The sequence below is a fragment of the Erythrolamprus reginae genome, chromosome 1 (genome assembly GCF_031021105.1).
Source record: "Erythrolamprus reginae isolate rEryReg1 chromosome 1, rEryReg1.hap1, whole genome shotgun sequence".
In the NCBI taxonomy this organism is placed as follows: domain Eukaryota; kingdom Metazoa; phylum Chordata; class Lepidosauria; order Squamata; family Dipsadidae; genus Erythrolamprus; species Erythrolamprus reginae.
In genome coordinates, this window is record NC_091950.1 from 422979343 (window position 1) to 422997996 (window position 18654).

The window sequence follows — 18654 nt, forward strand, 5'->3', positions numbered from 1 at the left end:
ATTTAGTAGAAAGTCTGACAGTTTTGAGGGAATTATTTGTTTAGTAGAGTGATGGCGTTCGGGAAAAAACGGGAAAAAAACTGTTCTTGTGTCTAGTTTATTTAACCCCGATGACAATCATTAAGTGTTTGTACCGCATGATTCTTGACAAATGTCTCTTTTCTTTTATGTACACTGAGAGCATCTGCACCAAAGACTAATTCCTTGTGTGTCCAATCACACTTGGCCAATAAAGAATTATATTCTATTCTATTCCATTCCATTCCATTCTATAATTAAAAATGATTAATTTAAGGAAAGACTTAATGAACTCAATCTGTATAGTCTGGAAGACAGAAGGAAAAGGGGGGACATGATCAAAACATTTAAATATGTTAAAGGGTTAAATAAGGTCCAGGAGGGAAGTGTTTTTAATAGGAAAGTGAACACAAGAACAAGGGGACACAATCTGAGGTGAGTTGGGGGAAAGATCAGAAGCAACGTGAGAAAATATTATTTGACTGAAAGAGTAGTAAATGCTTGGAACCAACTTCTAGCAGACGTGGTTGGTCAATCCACAGGAACTGAATTTAAACATGCCTGAGATAAACATAGATCCATCGTAAGATAAAATACAGGAAATAGTAGAAGGGCAGACTAGGTGGACCAGGAGGTCTTTTTCTGCCGTCAGTCTTCTATGTTTCTATTAATTTTGAATCATCCATATTATTTCAAGAATAATATTAAAGTTAAAGTTAGATGTTGGATTGGTCATAAAATGGATCCACCCTACTTTACGACCCTTTTTTTGCAGCGGCCGTTAAGCTAATGTGATCTTAAAAGCAAATACTGCAGTTGTTATGTGAACACCAAGGTCGTTAGGCAAGCCAATGGTTCACTAAGGGGTGTGGTTTTGCTAAAAACCAGTGCGTACTTCCGGTTTCCAGCAAACAGTCCTGGACTCAGTCATATGACCGCATGGCGATGCAAATGGCCATGCCTCCAAATGGCCAAAGTTTGATCACGTGACCAGGAAGTGGCGCCTGTCCATCAGAATTTTGCAATGCAGCTGGCTGGGAATTCTGGGAGTTGAAGTCCACCCCTCTGCATTTGCTGAGGTCGAAGAAATATGGATTTATCCTGTTGTAACTGGTTTTTCCCTCGATAAAAACATTTTGTGGCCTTTTACATTCACAACAATAATTCCCAGCACCTGGGAATCTGCATCATTTCGACATAAATCACCCAAGAAGCCCCTACAGTTCCTGTATAAACATAGAAACATAGAAGACTGACGGCAGAAAAAGACCTCATGATCCATCTAGTCTGCCCTTATACTATTTCCTGTATTTTATCTTAGGATGGATCTATGTTTATCCCAGGCATGTTTATATTCAGTTCCTGTGGATTTACCAACCACGTCTGCTGGATGTTTGTTCTAAGGATCTACTACTCTTTCAATAAAATAATATTTTCTCATGTTGCTTTTGATCTTTCCCCCAACTAACTTCAGATTGTGCCCCCTTGTTCTTGTGTTCACTTTCCTATTAAAAACACTTCCCTCCTGGACCTTATTTAACCCTTTAACATATTTAAATGTTTCGATCATGTCCCCCCCTTTTCCTTCTGTCCTCCAGACTATACAGATTGAGTTCATGAAGTCTTTCCTGATAGGTTTTGTGCTTAAGACCTTCCACCATTCTTGTAGCCCATCTTTGGACCCGTTCAATTTTGTCAATATCCTTTTGTAGGTGTGTCAAGAAACTACCAAGGTCAGAAAACATTAAGGACCCCACAGTTCTCCTCCTCCTCCTTCTCCTTTACTCCACAAACCCCACTCACTCCCTTCCACAGTAGCATTGATGATGTTACCTAGTTGAGTCACGAAATGTCTACAAAGAAATCACCATGCTTAGAATCCCACAATCCTCCTCCTCTTCCTCCCCCTCTCAACTCCCTTCTAACCCTGAGGATGGTATCCAGTTGTGACACAACTGGATGCCCATGCCCAGTCCACGTCCATGCCCAGCACAACGGCAGAAATGTACGGCGTCTAGCAACATGTCTAGCTGCCGCCGTCAGTGCCTCCGTTCCGGAGCTCCGCCTCACAGCTGATCACCCTGCCATCGCCCCACGGCTACTGCCAATGTCGCTGCTGAGAGAAAGAGAGAGGGAGAGAGGGGGAGAGAAAGAGAGAGAAAGAGATAGCAAGAGAGGGAGAGAGAGAAAGAGAGAGGGAGAGAGGGGGAGAGAAAGAGAGAGAAAGAGATAGCAAGAGAGGGAGAGAGAGAAAGAGAGAGGGAGCGAGGGGGAGAGAAAGAGAGAGAAAGAGAGGGAGAGAGAGAAAGAGGGAGAGGGGGAGAGAAAGAGAGAAAGCAAAAGAGAGAGAGAGAAAGAAAGATAGCAAGAGAGAGAGGGGGAGAGGGGGAGAGAGAAAGAGAGAAAGACAGCAAGAGAGAGAGAAGGTATCCAGTTGTGACACAAAACATCTGCAAGAGAACAGCCAACCTCGGAGAACATCTGAAACCCACAAAGTAGTGATTCTCAATCTTCCTAATGCCGCGACCCCTTAATACAGTCCCTCATGTTGTGGTGACCCCCAACCATAAGCCGAGCGCCAGTTCTCCCAACAGAGCTTGAAGCTGATTGGCAGGAAGGTCAGAGGGACGCCCCCCCACTGTAAACACCTGATTGGTCAGATTGTAAAAATACGTTCCAAGGGAGGCGCCAGAATAGAAGCTTTACTTCCTAACACCAGGGGGGATTTGTTTTTTCCCACGGTCTTAGGTGTTATGCCGGGCTTCACGTTACGAGCCCCAATTAAGTCAGAAATGCAAATTCAAACACACACGCTGTTGTAAAGTAAACAGAAAAGCCGTTCGTCCAAAATAAAGCGGTGCACACGCACTTTAAACTGAGCAAATTACAGATCCTTGAAAGTTGCAGAACAACAACAAGCCAAGCAGATAAGAGCAGCTGTGAAAGCGTCACAGCCAGACCCCTTCCAGTCAATCCACAAGTGTTTACTTAGCTGTGAAATATCCCCAAGAGTCTGTGAAAAGCCAGGAACAAAATGCAAACACGACGTCTCCTTCTCCAAACGGATAATCTCCCACACGCGCTCTCTGCAACGCTGGCAATTTATCAGCAGCCCCCATTAGCTTAATTGCCCCAGCCACAGGTGTTCTCCCTTATCTCCGACGATACCTGTGCAGTTGGTCCCTTCTAGCCATGAGCCTGCGCATTCTGGCATCTATCCACCAATCCTCCGAGTCCGAGTCTGATGGGGTCATTAACTAATGGGCTGGCTGCACCCATCTCTCTATCTGATTACTCTTCTTCTCCCCCAGCGTCTGACCCTTGGCAAGGAATCCTCACTGTCCGAAGCTGATGGGAACCTGAGGACTCTCCTAAGCCAACATCCAAATTCCCCATTGCAGGAGCTGGCCCAGAGCCAACCATAACATTAGGCGACCCCTGTGAAATGGCCGTTCGACCCCCAAAGGGGTCCCAACCCCCAGGTTGAGAACCACTGCCATAAAACACAGGCTCGTCTATGGGTTTTCCAAGCCCAGGTTCCAGAGACCTTCTTACCTGGGCTGGGTCTCAGGCGATTCTCGGCCAGCTCCAAGATGGCGCCCGTTGTGATGGTCTTCTTCAGCCTGGAGCCGCCCGAGGTGGTGACCAGTCCCGGCTTGGCCAACATGTCTTCGCTGCTGGCTCTCTTCAGCTGTGGAGAGGAGGAGGTTAGGGCCCTTGGAGGACGAGGGTGGTCTGGGGTGGGGGATACGGGCTGTCTTTTCTTTTGCTGCCCAGTCCAAGGATGGCAGGTACGTCACCGTATGCACGCACTCACACAATCCATCGGGACAAGGGTAGTGGGCCACCACTTCCCCCAGGAGATGGAATCCCTTCTCTGAGTTTACCTTTTGCTTTCGGGTGATGTTTTTCAAGGGTGGCAGGGAGGGAGGAAGGAATGGTGAAGGAAAAAGGAAGGAAGAAAGGAAAGGAAGGAAGGAAGGAAGATGGGAAAGAAGGAAGGACAGAAAGAAGGGGAGGGAGGAAAGAATGAATGAAGGGAGGGAGGGAGGGAGGAAGGAAGGAACGAATGATGAAGGAAAAAGGGAAGGAAGAAAGGAAGGAAAGGAACGAAGGAAGGAAGGAAGATGGGGAAGGAAGGACAGAAAGAAGGGGAGGGAGGAAAGAAGGAAAGAAGGAAGGAAGGAAAGGAAAGGAAGGGAGGGAGGGAGGGAGGAAGGAAGGAAGAAAAAGACAGGTGAAAGAAGAAGAGAAGAAAAAGAAGAGGAAGAAAAGAAGAAAGAAAGAAAGAGGGGGAGGGAGGGAAGGGAGGGAAGGAAAGAAAGAAAAGAGGGAGAAGAGTCGAAGGGAAGAAAAATAGAGAAGAACAAAGGAGGAGGTGGAGAAGAAAGAAGGGAAGGAGGAAGGAAAGAAAAGGAAGAAGAGAAAGGAAGAAAAATTGACAAGAAAAAGGGAGGAAGAGAAGGAGGGAGGGAGGAAAGAAAGGAGAAGAGGAAAAAAAGGAAGAAAAATGGACAAGAAAAGAGAAGGGGAGGAAGAAGAAGAAAGAGGAGGAGCAAGACAGGAAGGAAAAGATTGGTGTAAAGAGGAAGAGAAGAAAAGGAGAAGAGGGAGAGAAGAAGAAAGAAAAGAAAGGTGGACGAAGAAAGGGGAAAAAAGTGGGAGAAGAGGAAGGAAGAAAATGGAGATGAAGAAAGGAGGAGGAGAAGAAGGAAGAAGGAAGAGGAAAGAAAGAAAAAGAAGAGAAAGGAAGAAAAAGACAAGAAAAAAGAAGGAAAAGAAGGGAAGGAGGCAAAGATTGAGATAAAGAGGAGGAGAAGGAAGGAAGAAAAGGAGGAGGTGGAGGGAGGGAGGGAAAGAAAGAAAGGAGAAGAGGAAGAGAAGGAAGAAAAAGGGAGAGTAGAGGGAGAGGTATTAAAAGCCACGTAGTCAGGGTTTTTCACCTTTACGTCGCCACATCCTTGTGGTTCAAAATTCAGACGTTTGGGCAATCGACTCAGACTTATGACGGTTGTGTTGTCCCGGGGTCACATGATCCCCTTCTGGGATCAAGCGAAGTCAAATGGGGGAAGCCAGATTCACTTAATGACCATGCCGTTCCCAGCTGCAGTGATTCACCGAGGCCAGAAAAGTCGTAAAAGGGGGCAGGACTCACATAGTGACCGTCTCGCTCAGAAATTGAAATTTGGCCTCCGTTGCGGTCATAAGTCAAGGACCACTTGTACACCCCTGGGAGGGCACAATTCTTCAACACGACAACCCTACGTTGAGATTTTTGCCCCCCCTTTTACACCCGACCCCCCCCCCCGGTGCCCTTCTGAGCCCAAACCTTGCTCAGCCGCGACTCGAAAGCCAGCGAGGTGGAAGACTTGGAGGGTCTCATGCCCCCGGTGGTGGCAGCTGGGGGTTTTCCTCCTCGTTCGGTGGCGTGGCTGCCCGGTTTGGCCACTACGCCCCACGGCCTGGCCGCCCCCTTCATGGTGCGTCGGGAAGAAGCCTCGCCCTGCGAAAGAGAGGAAAGGGGGAGAGAAGGGGCCGTTAAGGGGTTTGGAAAGTCTGTGACCTTGGTGGTTTGAAGATGGGGGATTTCAACTTCCAGAATTCCCCCCAACAACAGTGGATTTTAACTCCTTTCCTCCCCCATCTCCTTTCCTTTCCTTCCATTATTCTTTCTTCCTCCCTCCTTCCTCCTTCCCCAACCTCTTTTCTTCCCTCCCCTATTCATTCTTCCTCCTTCCTTCCTTCTCCTCTTTTCATTTTTTCTCCTCCTCCGTCCCCTTTCCTTTCTCAACTTCCTTCCTTCCTCCCTTCCTCCCTATTCTTTCCTCCCTCTCTCCTCCTCCTCCCAGCCTCCTTCCTTTCCTCCCCTATTCTTTCTTCCTCCTTCCTTCTCTTTTTTCACTTTCTCATCATCCTCTCTTCCCCTTCCCTTTCTCAACTTCCTTCCTTCCCTTCTTTCCTTCCTTCCTTCCTATTCTTCTTTCCTCCCTCTCTCCCCCTCCTCCCAATCTCCTTCCTTTCCTCCCTTATTCTTTCTTCCTCCTTCCTTCCTTCCTTATCTTTTTTCACTTTCTCATCATCCTCCCTTCCCCTTTCCTTCCCATTCTTCTTTCCTCCCTCCCTCTTCCTCCTAACCTCCTTCCTTCCCTCCCCTCTTTCTTCCTCCTTCCCTTCTCCTCTTTTCACTTTGTCATCCTCCTCCCACCCCTTTTCCTTTCTCTCCTTCCTTCCTTTCCTTCCTTCCCCCAAATCTTTCTGCCTCCCTCCTACACTCCCTTCCTTCCTGAATCATAGAATTTGGTGGGCCGGAAGAAGGTACCATTTGAGGTCATCTAGTCCAACTCCGGCCTCAAGCAGGAGACCCTATGTACCATTTCAGACCAATGGCTGTCCAGTTTCTTCTTAAAAATGCCCAGTGTTGCAAAACACAAAAACGTCTAGAGATGTTGTGGGTACTTTTATTGATTTATATTTTATATGCTCAGTGCCGAGTGGTGAAGGTCAGAAGATTGTCGGTTTTTACTTAGCCATTTCCTCTGCTCAATTTCTACAAGGTGAGCTATTTGCCAAGACCTCTGGATTTTGATCACATGATTTTGGGGGAATTCATTCATTCATTCATTCATTCATTCATTCATTCATTCATTCATTCATTCATTTGATTTGTATGCCGCCCCTCTACGTAGACTTCAGTCAACATAAGAACATAAGAAGAGCCATCCTGAATCAGGCCAAAGCCCATCGAGTCCAGCATTCTGTGTCCCACAGTGGCCCACCAATTGTCCTCTTGATCTTGAGCAGAAAGAGAAGGCAAGACCCTCCCTTTCCTTGACCCCCAACAAATGGGACCCAAGGGAACCCTGCCTGCCTCAACCAACAAAGAGGAGGCACATGGACATCCCTTTCAATCACCACCTATGATACACTTGGCATCCATGAATCTGTCCCATCCTGCCTTGAAGCTCTCCAGGCTGACAGCTGTCACGACCTCTTCTGGAATGGAATCCCATCAACCAAGGACCCTCTGGGTGAAGAAATATTTCCCTTTATTTGTTCTCGCTTTCTTACCTGTGAGCTTTAGGGAAGGCCCCCTCGTCCTAGTATTGTGTGATAGAGAAAAGAATTTTTCCCTATCCACCTTTTCTATCCCATGCAGGATTTTATACCCTTCGATCGAGTCTCCCCTTAAACGCCATCTTTCAAGGCTGAAGAGACCAAGGCCTTGCATCCTGGTTTCATAAGGGAGGGGCTCCATTCCCTTGATCATTCTTGTTGCCCCTTTTTGCACCTTTTCCAGTTCCATTCTATCCTTCTTGAAGTGAGGTGACAAGAACTGTACACAGGACTCCAAGTGTGGTCTCACCATCGATTTGTACAGAGGCAATGCAACACTTGCAGACCTATTTTTGGTCACAATTCAAAGTGTTGGTTATGACCTATAAAGCCCTTCATGGCATCGGACCAGATTATCTCCAGGACCGCCTTCTGCCGCACGAATCCCAGCGACCGGTTAGGTCCCACAGAGTTGGCCTTCTCCGGGTTCCATCGACTAAGCAATGTCGTTTGGCGGGACCCAGGAGAAGAGCCTTCTCTGTGGCGGCCCCGACCCTCTGGAACCAGCTCCCCCCAGATATCAGAGTTGCCCCCACCCTCCTTGCCTTTTGCAAGCTCCTTAAAACCCACCTCTGTTGTCAGGCATGGGGGAATTGAAATTTTCCCTTTCCCCCTAGGCTTATATACATGGTATGCTTGTATGTGTGAGTGGTTCTTTAAATTGGGGTTTTTTAGATTATTTTTAATATTAGATCTGTTTACATTGTTGTTAGCTGCCCTGAGACTTCGGAGAGGGGCGGCATACAAATCTAATAAATAAATAAATTTTCGATTCCCTTCCTAATCATGTCAAGCATGGAATTTGCATTTTTTTTACTGCTGCTGCTGCACATTGGTTATCAGTATGAAAAAAAATGTCATTAAGTGCATTTTTTCCTGCTGTTGTAAATTTGAACAGTCCCTGAAGTGAACGGCTGCAATTTTTTTACTACCACACTGTGGACGTGGCTTATTTTGTAGGTGTGGCTTGCAGCCATGTGACCAGGTGGGAGTAGCCTGATGATCATGTGACCAGTGGGTGGCTTAGAGGTCATATGACTAGCTTTAAGGTGGCCAATTTGACATCACTCACGTCAAGGGTTAGGGTTAGGGTGCCTGGCCTCTCCTCGCCTCAAAGAGATACGATTTATTTATTTATTTTATTCATTTATTCAATTTTTTTTTAACGCTGCCCTTCTCCTTAGATTCTGGGTGGCTTGCAACATGTTAATAATAGCACATTTTAAAAACAGAGCCAGTCTATTGCCCCCACAATCCGGGTCCTCATTTGACCCACCTCGGAAGGATGGAAGGCTGAGTCAACCTTGAGCCGGTGATGAGATTTGAACCGCTGACCTACAGATCTAGCAGTCAGTTTCAGTGGCCTGCAGTACTGCACTCTACCTGCTGCGCCACCCCAGCTCAATCTATCTATTTCCCTCTCTATTTACTATTACTGAACATCCAAAATATACTCTTTAATTCTATGTCTATCTGCCATAGGTATACATACATATTTATTTATTTATTTTATTTATTTATTGGATTTGTATGCCACCCCTCTCCGTAGACTCGGGGCAGCTAAAAACAGTAATAAAAACAGCATGTAAATCCAATACTAAAACAACTAAAAAACCCTTATTATAAAACCAAACATACATACATACAAACATAACATGCATAAATTGTAAAGGCCTAGGGGGAAAGGGTATCTCAGTTCCCCCATGCCTGACGGCAGAGGTGGGTTTTAAGCAGCTTACAAAAGGCGAGGAGGGTGGGGGCAATTCTAATCTCCGGGGGGAGTTGGTTCCAGAGGGCCGGGGCCGCCACAGAGAAGGCTCTTCCCCTGGGCCCCGCCAAGCGACATTGTTTAGTCGACGGGACCCGGAGAAGGCCAACTCTGTGGGACCTAACCGGTCGCTGGGATTCGTGCGGGAGAAGGCAGTCCCGGAGGTATTCTGGTCCGGTGCCATGAAGGGCTTTATAGGTCATAACCAACACTTTGAATATTACACACAGGTGCACAAAAATATACATTATCTTCTCTATAAAGTGTATGTACACACACACACAAACACACAGCTCTTCTAAAATTATACACATTCGACCTCATTTACTGCGATAGGAAAAACACACTCAGAGCCCAGAAGGGGGAAAAAGAAAAAAAATTCAATTTTTTTTTACCGGTTCTACGTACCTGAGCATATCCGTAGGAGTCCATCATTGAACCCGTGCCTGAACGGACATAAATCAAGGACTCCCCTTCCTCCACCCCCAAAAGTCTAGAGACCCATGAAATATCTGCTCAGTGCAAACTGCCCTGTCACACCGAGCTCACCTCGCGCACTTCCTATCCTCCAAACCGCACTCAAAGCAACGGCAGCCGTTTCCGAGTGTGCCCATGTACAAAACACTCGTTTTCTTTGCACGCTAGGAAGGAGTTAAGTCTGTCTGTCTCCCCAGGATTCTCTTCCCCGTTCAGCTCCAAATTTCCAGTCGATAGTGCCAGATGGCAAAAAAAATGTCTTGGGAGAACTAGGAGGCATTCACAGACAGACAGACAGAAAGACTGACCGTTCTAGGATTCTTTGCAGCTCATATGGGTGGACACCTGGCATCCAGATTTGGGTAGCAGAGACATCACCCGGAAGAGCTAAGTGGTTTTTGTCAGTTAAAGGAAGTCCAGCTTAGAAGCGGATGCGAAAGCACAGTATCTGAAACTTAGTAAATTTAAGTGGATGGATTTCAACTCCCAGAATCCCCTAGCCAGGATGCTTTAAGAGGGGAGGACTTCCACTCCCAGAATCCCCCAGCCAGGATGCTTTAAGAGGGGAGGACTTCCACTCCCAGAATCCCCCAGCCAGGATGCTTTAAGAGGGGAGGACTTCCACTCCCAGAATCCCCCAGCCAGGAAGCTTTAAGAGGGGAGGACCTCCACTCCCAGAATCCCCCAGCCAGGATGCTTTAGAGGGGAGGACTTCCACTCCCAGAATCCCCCAGCCAGGATGCTTTAAGAGGGGAGGACTTCCACTCCCAGAATCCCCCAGCCAGGATGCTTTAAGAGGGGAGGACTTCCACTCCCAGAATCCCCCAGCCAGGAAGCTTTAAGAGGGAAGGACTTCCACTCCCAGAATCCCCCAGCCAGGATGCTTTAAGAGGGGAGGACTTCCACTCCCAGAATCCCCCAGCCAGGATGCTTTAAGAGGGGAGGACCTCCACTCCCAGAATCCCCCAGCCAGGATGCTTTAAGAGGGGAGGACTTCCACTCCCAGAATCCCCCAGCCAGGATGCTTTAGAGGGGAGGACCTCCACTCCCAGAATCCCCCAGCCAGGATGCTTTAAGAGGGGAGGACCTCCACTCCCAGAATCCCCCAGCCAGGAAGCTTTAAGAGGGGAGGACTTCCACTCCCAGAATCCCCCAGCCAGGAAGCTTTAAGAGGGGAGGACCTCCACTCCCAGAATCCCCCAGCCGGGATGCTTTAAGAGGGAAGGACTTCCACTCCCAGAATCCCCCAGCCAGGATGCTTTAAGAGGGGAGGACCTCCACTCCCAGAATCCCCCAGCCAGGATGCTTTAAGAGGGGAGGACTTCCACTCCCAGAATCCCCCAGCCAGGATGCTTTAAGAGGGGAGGACCTCCACTCCCAGAATCCCCCAGCCACGATGCTTTAAGAGGGGAGGACTTCCACTCCCAGAATCCCCCAGCCACGATGCTTTAAGAGGGGAGGATTTCCACTCCCAGAATCCCCAGCCACGATGCTTTAAGAGGGGAGGACCTCCACTCCCAGAATCCCCCAGCCAGGATGCTTTAAGAGGGAAGGACTTCCACTCCCAGAATCCCCCAGCCAGGATGCTTTAAGAGGGGAGGACCTCCACTCCCAGAATCCCCCAGCCAGGATGCCTTTGTGAACAGAGCCTCTGAAACATGTCATGGATCTCAGATAACCCAAAAGGAAGGATAATAATAATAATAATAATAATAATAATAATAATAATAATAATAATAATTATTATTATTATTATTATTATTATTATTATTATTATTTATTAGATTTGTATGGTGCCCCTCTCCGAAGACTTGGGGCGGCTCACAACAATAATAAAACAATATAACAATGAAAGGACAGAAGGACGGAAGGGAGGAAGGAAGCGAGGGAGGGAGGGAGGGAGGGAGGGAGGGAGGGAGGGAGGGAGGGAGGAAGGAAGGAAGGAAGGAAGGAAGGAAGGAAGGAAGGAAGGAAGGAAGGAAGGAAGGAAGGAAGGAATGGTTGGAGAAAGCCACATGGAGGACAGAAACTAGATGTACTTAAAGTGGCGTGGGAAAGGAAGTGAGAGGACAGAGTGGTCAAATCTGCTGTTTTAAAACTCTCCTCCAGAGCTACAAACCAGCTATTTCTATCTCTGCTGCTTATTGCAAAAAATTTGGGGGGGGGGGGGGGATGATTTTAAAGTAATGTGCCAAAGTTCCTTGTTTTCCTCTGCCCTCCGCATCAGTTTTTCCTTTCCTGCAGCGCTTTTTCATTGGGAACCCTAGGACAATGGCTCTCTTATTTTCATTCCTCCCCGTTTTTAAATGGCTTGCTTGCTTTATTTTATTTTATTTTATTTTATTTTATTATTTATTTGATTTCTATGCCACCCCTCTCAACCGACTCAGGACAGCTTACAACAGAAATAAATACTAATAGGAAGCATGTAAGAAATCTAATATTTTTTTAAAAAAATTCTACAAATTCTAAAACCCCGTTTACCTAAGGAAAACAATCATCCACATCCATCCAATCAAATTCACCATTCATGACATTGGCAGCAGTTAATTCTTAACACTCACCGCCCCCACCTACCCATGCCTGCCGGCAGAGATGGGTCTTCATGGCCTTATGGAAGACTGGGAGGGTGGGGGCAGTACGAATCTCCAGAGGGAGTTGGTTCCAAAAGGCCGGGGCCACCACAAAGAAGGCTCTTTCCCTAGGTCAGTGATGGCGAACCTTTTTTCCCCTGGGTCCCAAAAGTGCGTGCCCATGCGCTTTTGCTCATGTGCAAGTACCCACACCCATATTTCAATGCTTGGAAAACCAGGCGTTTCAGCTCAGAAAATAAAAATAATAAAATAATAATAAAATAATAATAAAAATTAAAAAATTAAAAAATGTAATAATGTAATAAAATAAAATAAAATAAAATAAAATAAAATAAAATAATAATTTATTAGATTTGTATGCCGTCCCTGTCCGAAGACTATAATAATAATAATTTTTAATCATCAATACCAAATTACTATTGTACACTGTTTTATTGTCGCTGTTAGCCGCCCCGAGTCTCTGGAGAGGGGCGGCATACAAATCCAATAAATAAATATAATATAATATAATATAATATAATATAATATAATATAATATAATATAATATAATAATATAATAATAATAATAATAATAATAATAGAAAATAGAAAATAGAAAATAAAATAAAATAAATAATAAAATTAAATTATTGTTGTAAGCAGCCCTGAGTCCTTTGGGAGTGGTTGGCAGACAAATTTAAATAATAAATAAATAAATAAATAAATAAATAAATACATACATACATACATACATACATACATACATGAACGAACAAACAAACAAACAAACAAACAAAATACTGAAATAATGAAATAGAATAATGAAATAATAAAATGAAATAATGAAATGAAATAATAAAAATGAAATGAAATAAAACAAACGAATGAATAATGAAATAAAATACTGAAATAATACAATGAAATGAAGTTAAATAAACAAACAAACCAATAAAATCAAAAATACAATTAAAACAGGAAGATGGACCGCAGCCAAGCCACCATGTCAGAAAAGCCTAAAGTCCAACACGAAAGGCAGTTTGCAAAGCCGGAGCAGCAGGACCAGGAACGAACAGCCGTCCTGCCTGCAAGCGTTTCCCAAAGCATCCACGGAGATCTCCTAGAGATCGACTGTCAGTCCTCAGGGATCGCCCGCCTTTAAATCCAAATCTGGAAGAGCCGGAGAGGAAGCCTTTCGCAGGCAGACCCCCTCCCCACCTGGGCTGCAGAGGAAGGGGCGTCCTGTGGCAGGGGAGGATGGGCTACGGAGGGGGATGTGGCAGATGGGCCAGCAGCTGTCCAGGGAAGGAGGAGGAGTGGGCTACGGAACGGGCAGTGGGGATCCAAGGCCTCCGAGGGTTGCATGCTGCCAGGGTGCCAGACTACAAGTCCCATCGTCCCCTGCTGGGAAAACCGGTTGGAGAAAGCTGCTCATTGGCTGCTCCATCCAATGCTCCCTGTTCCTGGCCAGATGCCAGCCTTAAATTTATTTGTTTATTATTTTATTTTATTTTATTTATTTTATTTTATTTATTTTATTTATTTATTTTATTTTATTTTATTATTATTTTATTTTATTATTTTATTTTATTTTACTTTACTTTATTTTATTTATTAAATTTGTATGCCGCCCCTCTCTGTAGACTCGGGGCGGCTCACAACAGTAATAGAAAAAACAATGTACAATACAAATCTAATAATTAAAACTAAAAACCCATAATTTAAAAAACATGCACACAACATACCATACATAAACAATATAGGCCTGGGGAAGTTATCTCAGTTCCCCCATGCCTGACGACAGAGGTGGGTCTTCAGGAGTTTACGAAAGGCAAGGAGGGTGCGGGCAGTTTTAATCTCCAGGGGGAGCTGGTTCCAGAGGGTCAGGGCCGCCACAGAGAAGGCTCTTCCCCTGGGACCCGCCAAACGACATCGTTTAGTCGACGGGACCCGGAGAAGGCCAACTCTGTGGGATCTAATCGGTTGCTGGGATTTGTTTGTTTATTAGTAATATTTGATATATAAATATCTATATTATTTATTTATTTATAAGTTTATCTTTATTATTTAATTATTTATGCATTCATATTCATATTTATTATCATTTTATTTATAAACTTGTTTATTATTTATTTAGTTATAAATATACATAAATACTTATATTTATTTATACATTTATTTATACAGAGTGGGCCTTCTCCGGGTCCCGTCAACTAAACAATGTCGGTTGGTGGGCCCCAGGGGAAGAGCCTTCTCTGTGGCGGCCCCGACTCTCTGGAACCAACTCCCCCCAGAGATTAGAACTGCCCCTACTCTCCCTGCCTTCCGTAAACTCCTTAAAACCCACCTTTGCCGTCAGGCATGGGGGAACTGAAACACCTCCCCCGGGCATGTACAATTTATGCATGGTATGTTTGTGTGTGTGTATGTTAGTAAATGGGGTTCTTTTTTTAAACTTTTAAAAAATATTTTAAATTTATTTGGATTTGTTACGATTGTTATATTTTGCTGTGAGCCGCCCCGAGTCCGCGGAGAGGGGTGGCATACAAATCTAAATAATAAATAAATAAATAAATAAATAAATAAATAAATAAATAAATAAATAAATAAATAAGTAAGTAAGTAAATAAGTAAGTAAATAAATAAATAAATAAATTTATTTATAAATACAAATAAGTGCAGGTATGACAGTTCGTTTAGCGACAGTTCAAAGTGGCCACAGCACTGAAAAAGAAGTGACTCAGGGCCGGGTTTTTTTTTCCTACACTTAACAACCATGACTGCATTCCCAACAGGAATGTGACCAGAACTCAGAACACCTGGGACCACCGACTCACACTTACGACCGTTGCCTGGTCCCGAGGTCACACGCACTGTCGATGGGGAGATAACCTGGCACGCTTAACAACCAGGTTATTATTAACTTATCAACCATGGGGATTCACTTAACAACGGTGGGTCAAAGCCAAATTGGAGGTGGGGAAAGCAAGTAGGATGCTTGGCTGCATAGCTAGAGGTATAACAAGCAGGAAGAGGGAGATTGTGATCCCCTTATATAGAGCGCTGGTGAGACCACATTTGGAATACTGTGTCCAGTTCTGGAGACCTCACCTACAAAAAGATATGGATCAAATTGAACGGGTCCAAAGACAGGCTACAAGAATGGTGGAAGGTCTTCAGCATAAAACGTATCAGGAAAGACTTCATGGACTCAATCTATAGAGTCTGGAGGATGGAAGGAAAAGGGGGGACAGGATCGAAACATTTAAATATGTGAAAGGGTTAAATAAGGTTCAGGAGGGAAGTGTTTTTAATAGGAAAGTGAACGCAAGAACAAGGGGACACAATCTGAAGCTAGTTGGGGGAAAGATCAAAAGCAACATGAGAAAATATTGTTTGACTGAAAGAGTAGTAGATGCTTGGAACAAACTTCCAGCAGACGTGGTGGGTAAATCCACAGTCACTGAATTTAAACCTGCCTGGGATAAACATAGATCCATCCTAAGATAAAATACAGGAAATAGTATAAGGGCAGACTAGATGGACCAGGAGGTCTCTTTTTGCCATCAATCTTTTATGCTTCTATGACAGACGTCTCCGTGACAGAAAAATTAGTCGTAAGTTCAGGACACATTTATGTCACTGAATTGGCGGGGAATCTTAGTGCCCCCTGGCTAAAGAGGCGATGGAGCCTCTGCACTTAGGGGCAGTGTATCTCTGCCCCTAACTCCGAGACTAAACCTCTTCACCCAGCCCCGAGGCCTCCAGAAGCAGCAACTAGGATCCCATTTCGGATCCCTATTCTCCTTGGTGGATCCCAGAAATGGTAATCTGCTGATGCGGAGATGGAGGGGGTGGGGTGGAAATCCCAGGGAGACAGATGTTGAAACCTTCTCTGTTGCTACGGAAACATGCCAAGGTGGAGGCGTGGGGATCCAGAGCAACTGACAGGGCATCCTTTAACCCCGCTCACTCCAATTTGCACAAAGGGAGTTGCAGGCACACACGCACACACACACACACAGAAAGGTAAATCCAGGGTCCCCCCTCCCTCCTGCAAAAGGTCTGGGGCACTTCCTGCAAAGGACGCCCCAAGGACAGAGGGAGGAAGGAGGATAGAAGGAAAAGGGAGAGAGAGAGAGGGATGAAAAGAGGTAAAGAGGGGAAGGAAATAGGAAGGAAGGAAGGAGGAGAGGGAGGGAACAGAGGGGAAGGAAGGAAGGGAGAAAGAAAAGGGAGGAGGGAAGGAGGGAGGGAGGGAGGATAGAAGGAAAAGGGGGAGAGAGAGTGATGAAAGGAGGTAAAGAGGGGAAGGAAATAGGAAGGAAGGAGGGAGGAGAGGGAGGGAGGGAACAGAGGGGAAGTAAGGAAGGGAGAAAGAAAGGGGAGGAAGGAAGGAGGGAGGATAGAAGGAAAAGGGAGAGAGAGAGGGATGAAAGGAGGAAAAGAGGGGAAGGAAATAGGAAGGAAGGAGGGAGGAAATAAAGGGAAAAGAGGGGAAGGGAGAAAGGAAAGGAAGGAGGGAAGGATGATAGAAGGGAAAAGGCAGGGAGAGAGGGAAGAAAGGATGTAAAGGAAAAAGAGGGGAAGGAAATAGGAAGGAAGAAGGGAGGGAGGGAGGAGATAAAGAGAACAGAGGGGAAGGGAGAAAGAAAAGGGAGGAATGAAGGAGGGAGGGAGGATAGAAAGAAAAGCGAGGGAGAGAGAGAGGGAAGAAAGGATGTAAAGGGAAAAGAGGGGAAGGAAATAGGAAGGAAGGAAGGAAGGAGGGAGGGAGGAGATAAAGAGAACAGAGGGGAAGAGAGAAAGAAAAGGGAGGATAGAAGGAAAAGCGAGGGAGAGAGAAAGGAGGTAAAGGGAAAAGAGGGGAAGGAAACAGAAAGGAAGGAGGGAGGGAAGAAACTGGGGAAGGGAGGGAGAAAGAAAAGGGAGAGAAAGGAAGGAAGAGAACGAAGGAGATAAGAAAGGGAAAGAAAGGGAGATCCGTCCAGGCGCAGCTTCAGCCCAACTCACCCTCCCCTCACTCCTATTTCCCACGATCTCCCCCTCCTCCTCCTCCTCCTCCTCCTCCTCTCCCCCCTTACTTCCTCGCTTAAAAACCCTCTCTACCCCACTCCCCAAAACAGCAGGACCCAGATGGCAGGAAACCCCCCCTCCCTCCCCCCCCTCCCCCGTCCGAAGCCCCCGAGATCTCAGCACCCACTTACTGTCCGGGAGGAGCCCCTTGCGCTGGGTGGCATCCACAGGGGGGGTCCCGCCTGCCCCCCTCCGTCTCCCCTCCTCCGTCCTCCTCTTCCTCCACCAGCATCTGCCGGCCAGGCCAGGGGGGGGGGAAGATTTGGGGGGGCGGACTCAAAAGGAAGCTGCCCCAAACCACATCGCAGGCTGCCTCCTTCTCCTTTCCTTGGGGCTGGGCTGATGGAAAGAAGAAAAGAGAAGAGAAGGGTTTTACATACGGAAGCCTGAGGTTTTCTCTTTTCTCTCTCTCTCCTTTCCCTCCTCTCTTCCCTCCCTCCCTCCTTTTTTCCGGCATCCGGTACACACAAGGGGGGGGGGGCTGCCAGTTGGCCATTGGAAGGGTGTGCGCCAATCAGGGGCATCACCGGGAGCAGAATTTGGGGGTGTTTTGGGGGGGGGGGGAGAAGAGGCACAAAAAGAATATCCCCCCCCCTCTATCTTTAATTTGATTTAAATTCATAAATATTCTAAAGAAAAGGTTAGCATCGGCCAGGGGAAGAACAGGACCAGGGGAAATGATCCATTATTTGGGGATTGTGGGAACGGGAGAGGGATCTAGGGCCAGCCGGGTTGTCAATCAATCAGTCAATCAGAATTTGAGATGGAAGGTCTTCTAGTCTAGCCACCTTCTCAAAGCAGGAGATTCTGCACCATTCCAGACGAGTAGCTCTCTAGTGTCTTCCTCAAAATCTCTAGGGATGAAATGGCTACAACTCCTGGTGGCAAGCTGTTCCACTTGTCAATTGTCCTCGCTGTTAGGAAGTTTCTCCTTAGTTACAGGTTGCTTCTCTCTTTGATTAGTTTCCGTTGGTCTTCCTTCCTTCCTTCCTTCCTTCCTTCCTTCCTTCCTTCCTTCCTTCCTTCCCTTCCTTCCTTCCTTCCCTTCCTTCCTTTCCTTCCTTCCTTTCCTTCCTCCCCTTCTTTCCTTCCTTTCCTTCCTTCCTCCCTCCCTCCTTTCTTCCCATCCATCCATCGAATAATAGAATAACAAACTTGGACCTAGAGGCCTTCTACTCAAGCCCTCTGCTCAAGCAGGAGACCCTGGCCTACATCATTTCAGCACCTCCAGTGCTGAAGCACCCACAACTTCTAGTGGCAAACTGTTCCACTGGTTAATTGTTCTCAACTGTCAGGAAATTCCTCCTTAATTCCAGGTTGCTTCTCTCCTTGATTAGTTTCCATCTATTACTTCTTCTCCTGCCCTCTGGTCCTTTGGAGAATAATTTGACCTCCTCTTCTTTGGAGCAGCCCTTCAAACACTGGAATACTGCTATAGATTTTTTTAGGGGTTACAGTATTAAAACCTCCTAAAGATATTGCTTTATTATATTATATTATATTATATTATATTATATTATATTATATTATATTATATTATGTTATGTTATGTTTGTTTTGTATTGTAATATATTATATTATATTATATTTTGTATTGTATTGTACTATAATATATTATATTATATTACATT

The 18654-nt window shown here is 45.8% G+C and overlaps 1 protein-coding gene across 1 annotated transcript in view; it reads right to left on the reverse strand.

Annotated features, from left to right (window-relative positions):
* The window catches only part of SPECC1 (sperm antigen with calponin homology and coiled-coil domains 1), a 186360-nt gene extending 169106 nt beyond the window's left edge, over nucleotides 1-17254 (reverse strand). Inside the window, exons 1-3 of the mRNA XM_070735451.1 lie at nucleotides 17155-17254; nucleotides 5348-5521; nucleotides 3574-3709 (exon numbers count right to left, since the gene is read on the reverse strand). Of these exons, the coding sequence (XP_070591552.1) occupies nucleotides 3574-3709; nucleotides 5348-5521; nucleotides 17155-17187 (343 nt within the window). The 5' untranslated portion in view covers nucleotides 17188-17254. The remainder of the gene's footprint in view (nucleotides 1-3573; nucleotides 3710-5347; nucleotides 5522-17154) is intronic.
* Nucleotides 17255-18654: the final 1400 nt, after the last annotated feature.